We start from the raw sequence: 7,500 nt of genomic DNA, 5'->3' as shown, positions 1-7,500 counted from the left end.
TGGAAAAGAATGTTCTGTTCTTACAACAAGCTTTTGATTTTCATTCAGAAATCAGTTCAACCGTTGACATGATTCATAGTTTGCAGAAAACACACATCCTCCACACTGAATACTCAGAGTCTGATTATGTAAGTACAGTGTGGAAGAAAGATAGATGGATGGATGGATGGATGGATGGATGGATGGATGGATGGATGGATGGATGGATGGATGGATGGATGGATGGATGGATGGATGGATGGATGGATGGATGGATGGACAGACGGATGGATAGATAGATAGATAGATGGATAGATGGATAGATGGATGGATGGATGGATGGATGGATAGACAGACGGATGGATAGATAGATAGATGGATAGATGGATAGATGGATAGATGGATAGATGGATGGATGGATGGATAGATAGACAGATGGATGGATAGATAGATAGATGGATGATAGATGATAGATAGACAGACAGACGGTTGGATGGATAGATGGATAGACAGACGGATGGATGGATAGACAGGCAGACGGATGGATGGATGGATGGATGGATGGATGGATGGATGGATGGATGGATAGACAGACAAACAGACGGTTGGATGATAGATGGATAGACAGACGGATGGATAGACAGACAGATTGTTAGACAGACAGATGGATAGATAGATGGATAGACAGGCAGACGGATGGAGGAATATATGGATAGATAGATAGACGGATGGATGGATGGATGGATGGATGGATGGATGGATGGATGGATGGATGGATAGACAGACAAACAGACGGTTGGATGATAGATGGATAGACAGATAGATGGATAGACAGACAGATTGTTAGACAGACAGATGGATAGATAGATGGATAGACAGGCAGACGGATGGAGGAATATATGGATAGATAGATAGACGGATGGATGGATGGATGGATGGATGGATAGACAGACAAACAGACGGTTGGATGATAGATGGATAGACAGATAGATGGATAGACAGACAGATGGATAGATAGATGGATAGACAGGCAGACGGATGGAGGAATATATGGATAGATAGATAGACGGATGGATGGATGGATGGATGGATGGATGGATGGATGGATAGACAGACAAACAGACGGTTGGATGATAGATGGATAGACAGACGGATGGATAGACAGACAGATTGTTAGAGAGACAGATGGATAGATAGATGGATAGACAGGCAGACGGATGGAGGAATATATGGATAGATAGATAGACGGATGGATGGATGGATGGATGGATGGATGGATGGATGGATAGACAGACAAACAGACGGTTGGATGATAGATGGATAGACAGATAGATGGATAGACAGACAGATGGATAGATAGATGGATAGACAGGCAGACGGATGGAGGAATATATGGATGGATGGATGGATGGATGGATGGATGGATGGATGGATGGATGGATGGATGGATAGATTCACCTTAAATGTGTCGGCCAGGATCTCCGCTCCTCTCTGATTGGTCCTCTTGGATAATCCCACGAAGAACTCTCTCCCTGAACACCAGAACACACACGTTTACAGAAGATCTGCTGACAGACACTAGGGCTGTTTCTCAATTCCAAGAACGCAGAGAACGGACTTGTGTTCTCGTGGAGACCGGTCTTGCCAAGCTTCCTTGGAAGAACGAACTCGGAACCGGCCGCAATGAATTCTGGGACAACAGGCGAGTACTAGCTCAAGTCTGCATTCGATGCATCCTCGGTATCAAGAACACATCCGGGTTCTTTCATGCGTCCTCTGTACTTGCGTTCTTGAGAATTGGGTCTGAACTTCGACGGTTAATAATGACATAAAACGAGAAAACAAGGACGCAAGATCGCTGAAGAACGCATATTGAGAAACACCCTAGGACTGATCGAAGGAGAGCAAACACGAGCAGTGAGAGGTCAAAGTTCCTCTGATTCAGCTCTACATCAGTGCCTCTGAACGTCTGATCTCAGGCCAGGGAGAAGCTCGATCAACGCTCGGCCGTATAAACACACTCTCCAGTCATCACGACTTTATGTTCTATTTAAACAGTGATCTGAGATCAGTTATTCAATTTATCAATTCAATTCAACAAAAATGTATTTCGGTCCTCACAGATAATGTTCTATTTGTAAAGAAAAAAATATACATAATAACCGAAAAAGGTGTTATGCCTACCCTTTATACATAATTATTTAATGAGGGTCACTTTCCTCAATGGATTTGATCCATACAAAATAAACAAACAGTTACATAAGACAATTTCCAAAATGATAACAAAGGTGTATATCAGATATTATTACAATAGTTCCCATATGACACACACAAATTATTCATATTGAGTTATATAATTATTCATTAACTTGTTTTTAAACATTTTCTGATCTGTGAGCCGAGGTACGTGACGCTTGAGTCCAGAACAGTAGCAACTAAACGTTTCACACAGGACATTGTTGAGCTTCATGACGCCAGAAGGAAATGTTTCTGGCCGGGAACGAGTCCAGACTCAATTAGGTGTGCGACTGCAGTTTCCATTCACTGACAGAGACCAAGCAGAACAGCAGAAGCAAGAGCCGTCATTTCTCCGTCTAGGTTAACTAGAGACCCGATACAGTCCGGCTATGAGGAACACACTGCTAGCCCGAATAACCCTGAATTTGGTTTTACATGTCGTTTTTGCCAAATTAACTTGCGAGACGTATGATATTCCATCATGTACGCTAAGTCAACAGTGATTACAAGGTGTTTGGTTTCATTTCTTCACTCATTTCATTTCTTTATCTAATTGATGACTAGCTAATCAGAACAGCGTGTGGGCGGAGTCAGACAATCAGAACAGTGTGTGGGTGGAGTCAGCCAATCAGAACAGCTTATGGGCGGAGTCAGCCAATCAGAACAGCGTGTGGGCAGAGTCAGACAATCAGAACAGTGTGTGGGTGGAGTCAGCCAATCAGAACAGCTTATGGGCGGAGTCAGCCAATCAGAACAGCGTGTGGGCAGAGTCAGACAATCAGAACAGTGTGTGGGTGGAGTCAGCCAATCAGAACAGTGTGTGGGTGGAGTCAACCAATCAGAACAGCTTATGGGCGGAGTCAGCCAATCAGAACAGCGTGTGGGCGGAGTCAGCCAATCAGAACAGTGTGTGGGCGGAGTCAGCCAATCAGAACAGTGTGTGGGTGAAGTCTGAAAATGAAAGGTATTATAGACTGAACTGGTACCTGTGAACAGGACATCTCCTCCGTCCAGTGTGGCCGATTCATCAGTCATCTCGACGATATTCAGGCCGAGCTTCGTCAACGCATCTTTCATGGCCTCCGTCTGAAACAGAAAGACATTTATAATCAGTCATTAAGCAGACACTTTCAAAAACACTTTTTTTAAACTAAACCAGCAAAACAAAAGACGCAGTTGCGCCCCATCTCAGAAAATCCCAGCAACGACATAGCAACCACTCGAAATGTCATAGTAACTGCACCGAAACTCCCTAGCAACCACATAGAACACCCTAGCAACAAAGTATTTCCCATTCAGAAAACCTTAACACCCATATAGCAACACCCAAGAAGAACAGCCAAACAACTGTATAGCAAGAAAAGTGTATACAACTCAGAACACTTAGCAAACACATAGCAACACCCTAGAAATGACCTAGAACACCCTAGCAACTGTGTAAAAGAGGATTTACAACTCAGTACACCTTAGCAACCATATAGCAACAACCTGGCAACTGCCCAGAATACTCTTTCAACTATATAGCAACACCTTAGAAACCACCCAGAACACACTAGGCACTGTATAGAGAGAAAAGTATGAGTACAGCAATAACTGTATAGCAAGAAAAGTTAAGGTGTTCAGAACACCTTAGCAACCACATAAGCAACACCCTGGCAACTGCCCAGAACACTTTCAACTATATAGCAACACCTTAGAAACTACCCAGAACATCTTAGCAACTGTATAGCAACAATGTATATTCCACTCAGAACACCTTAACAATCACATAACAACACCCTGGCAACTGCTCAGAACACTCTTTCAACTATATTAGCAACACCATAGAAACAACCCAGAACACACTACCCACTGTATAGCGAGAAAAGTATGAGTACAGCAAAAACTGTATAGCAAGAAAAGTTATGGTGTTCAGAACACCTTAGAAACTATGCAGAACATCTTAGCAACTGTATAGCAACAATGTATATTCCTCTCAGAACACCTTAACAACCACATAAGCAACACCCTGGCAACTGCCCAGAACACACTTTAAACTATATAGCAAAACCTTAGAAACTACCCAGAACACACTAGCAACTGAACAGCAAGAAAAGTATGTACTACTCAGAACACCTTAGCAACCACATAGCAACACCCTGGCAACTGCCCAGGACACTCTTTCAACTATATAGATCAACGCCATAGAAACCCAGTATATGACATCACCACTGAACTACATCCAGGTATTTTTTAAAGCCATTCAGAACATAAGTTTGAGATGAGAGCCTTCGGCAATCTGACACTTGGTGGAAAAACATCATGATGCAATAATTAAATGTGTTAATAGAGAGAGAGAGAGAGAGAGAGAGAGAGAGAGAGAGAGAGAGAGAGAGAGAGAGAGAGAGAGATCTGGATTGAGTTTCTCTGAATGACAACATGCTCCCGATCCCGTCCAAGACCCAGGGTCAGAATTAATGAAGATTTGAGGGAAAAAAACAAAACAATCGAAAGTAACAAAAATGTTCCCGGTATTTACAATTTGAGGGCAAAAGAAACCTCTCAGTGCATTAAACTGAGTTGATCTGATCATACTTTTCTTATCCATCCATAAAAATGCATCAATTCCCCAAAGACGCGTGTCATCAAGACAATTCGGAAAAGAATATAATCAACAAAACAAGAGATATACAGTCCAACACACATTATTCACACACCTTCAACATTTCTCACATTATCTCAGTTTATTCGCTATAGTTTAGAGAATGGTAGTAAAATATGAGCAGAACTCAGCTGATATTTGACTGGTTTTGTCCGTCCTTCTGTTAGACTGTCTCACACATGAATTATGTTGAATATCTGTCAGCTGTTAAATTTAACAACACAATTAGATAATACCAGTTTAGCTCAACCAATCACCAAGCAATGCTTCATTGTGTTCAGTCTGTGTGTAAAAAGAGCATTAGCAATTAAAGAAAACACACTTCAGCAAAACATGATCAGCTCAAAGTTATGAATCATTATTGGTGGCAGATTTGTATAAATGTCACTGTAGACACCAGAGACCTATTAGCTACTTTTTAAGGGAGTAACACAATATTGTAACACATGACTTTTAAAATAAAACGAAGGCAAAATAACGATCTGAGTTGATCTGATCTAATAGTGAAAAATAAAAAGGATTTCTGCAGCGTAAAACATCACAGTGGTGTAAAAATCAAACTGAGTTCTTTCCTCATAACAGTATGAATGCGGCTGTAAACCCGAGTCGGTCGGACCATAAACACACGGATATCCCGGACAGCGCCAGGACCCGTCGATGACATCATCAGAAGGGGCCAGGGGTGATGATGTCATGCTGAAGGAAACATGTAAAACCTTTTATGAGGAGAAAAGATGGAGAGGAAGTGACAGTGTGTGTGTGTGTGTGTGTGTGTGTGTGTGTGTGTGTGTGGTTTACAGGCGGTTTAAGCTGCTCTCGAGGGTCTGTTTTTTTAAAGGATGAATCAGTGTTTCCACGGCGATATCTAGCGATGAGGTCACCAGTTCGCTTCCCCTCGTTGCTGTCGCCAAGCATGAGGTCATCCAGGTATGTCGCCATGGCAACCATAACGCGCTTTAACTTCACTTAATGAACACACACATCAAACACAGAGCAAATGTAACATAAGATTTATTTTGAGTTGCATCACCAACATAACTTCGTCTCTTTTAATTAGTGTAAATCTTTTTACTGATGCTTTTCAACAAGAGAGATAAAAAAGAGGGAAAAACATGTTTCGACATGTTAACAGATTTCAAGATGAGACGTATTTCTTACTCTCTGTATATAAATGTAATAATTATAAATAAATATGAATTTATACAAAAAGACACTTTTAACGAATCCCTGTTCTAATCTTTTGGTATTTTCCCAAACACACATCATCGCCATGACAACGTCCTCTCAAATTTGAGGGAATTTGTAAAGAAAAAAAGGGTTCAAATGTCAGAGGTCAAATGTAACGGCTCGTGTTTGTCTTCACACGTCAACATGAAACGCTTTAAATGTTGAGATTAACATGAACTAACAATGGAAAATACTTCAATTAATCTTAGTTAATGTTTACTAATGAACTATAACTAACGGAACCATATTGCCAATAATTCCCATCATTCCACAGAATTAAAGCTGCAGTTATTGAATATAATACTTTAACATTAACATCTACGAGTACCAGCAATCACTCAATCACTGTCTGAGTTATTTCTGAACATCATTACTGTGATTGATTATTTCTTATCTGAGTTATTTTGTGCCGGGTCAGAAATCAACGAAGGATTGTGTCACAAAATGTCACTAAAATTAATACAAATGCCCACAAAATTAAAGACATGATTGCAAAAAATAAAATAAAAAAAGTACTTGTATGAGATCTTGTTTGCAATATCACAAGATAACGAGAGCTTTTTCACAAATATGAGCACGATTTTATACAAGCATTCAATAAACAAGAAGTTAATATTAAGAGACTTACATTTTAGACTGAAGTTTTTACACACACAAACACACACACACACACACACACACACACACACACACACACACACACACACAGCTGTGTTTCATTACGACAAAACGAAACAAAACGGTCGAGTAACTGATTCAATGACTGACTCAAAAAGTGTTTTGCCGCCCCCTACTGGCGGTTTTAGCTTCATATTTAAAATGTCATTTTAAAGTCCCCCTGTGATGAAAATCCAGTTTTTAATGTTGTTTATGTGTCTGTGTGGTGTTTTTAATGTGCTTTAAGACAAACCATGTGTAAATTCATAAGTCGACACCATTGTTGAGTATTTACTCCTTAAAACTGCAGTGAACCAAAGACAGTCTCAAAAACACGCTTTGAAATCGCTGGTGTTTCTGACGTCACAAACTACCTTGTAACCAATCAGATCAACGTGTGATCGTCAACCAGTGGATCTCTGAGCTGAGTGAGTGAGTGGGGGCGGGGCTCATTTGCATATTCATAGAACCGCGCATACTAAATGAGGCAAGGGTGTCGAGTTACATTCAAGATATTTTAAGGCATAAAGACATTATTATCAAGGAAAAAAACTTTTTAAGGGATTTTAAGGGATACAATTTTGTAAAACAAGTTTTTGAAAATATATCATATAAAAATTTAAATTAGTATTTTTGCACATTTTTCATAACAATAAACGTAAAATTCTGTAACTTTTTTTAAGTTCACTTTTTTAAACTTTTTTTAAACAATAACCTGCCAAGTGTCGTCTTTGAACAGAGATCAAACTTCAGTCTGT

At 40.2% G+C, this 7,500-nt stretch overlaps 1 protein-coding gene across 1 annotated transcript in view; it reads right to left on the bottom strand.

The window, feature by feature from the left end:
* LOC308686414 (N(G),N(G)-dimethylarginine dimethylaminohydrolase 1-like) overlaps positions 1-7,500 on the bottom strand; it is a gene marked incomplete at its 3' end in the record, with an annotated part of 62,178 nt that overhangs the window by 560 nt on the left and 54,118 nt on the right. Inside the window, exons 2-3 of the mRNA XM_081394841.1 lie at positions 3,204-3,303; positions 1,438-1,511 (exon numbers count right to left, since the gene is read on the bottom strand). Coding sequence (XP_081250967.1) covers positions 1,438-1,511; positions 3,204-3,303 — 174 coding nt within the window. The remainder of the gene's footprint in view (positions 1-1,437; positions 1,512-3,203; positions 3,304-7,500) is intronic.

This window comes from Scardinius erythrophthalmus (assembly GCF_964197995.2).
Source record: "Scardinius erythrophthalmus genome assembly, contig: HAP1_SCAFFOLD_258, whole genome shotgun sequence".
NCBI classification, from domain to species: Eukaryota; Metazoa; Chordata; class Actinopteri; order Cypriniformes; family Leuciscidae; genus Scardinius; species Scardinius erythrophthalmus.
Note: the sequence above shows the minus strand (reverse complement) of the source record. Positions and strands in the feature narration are given on the sequence as shown.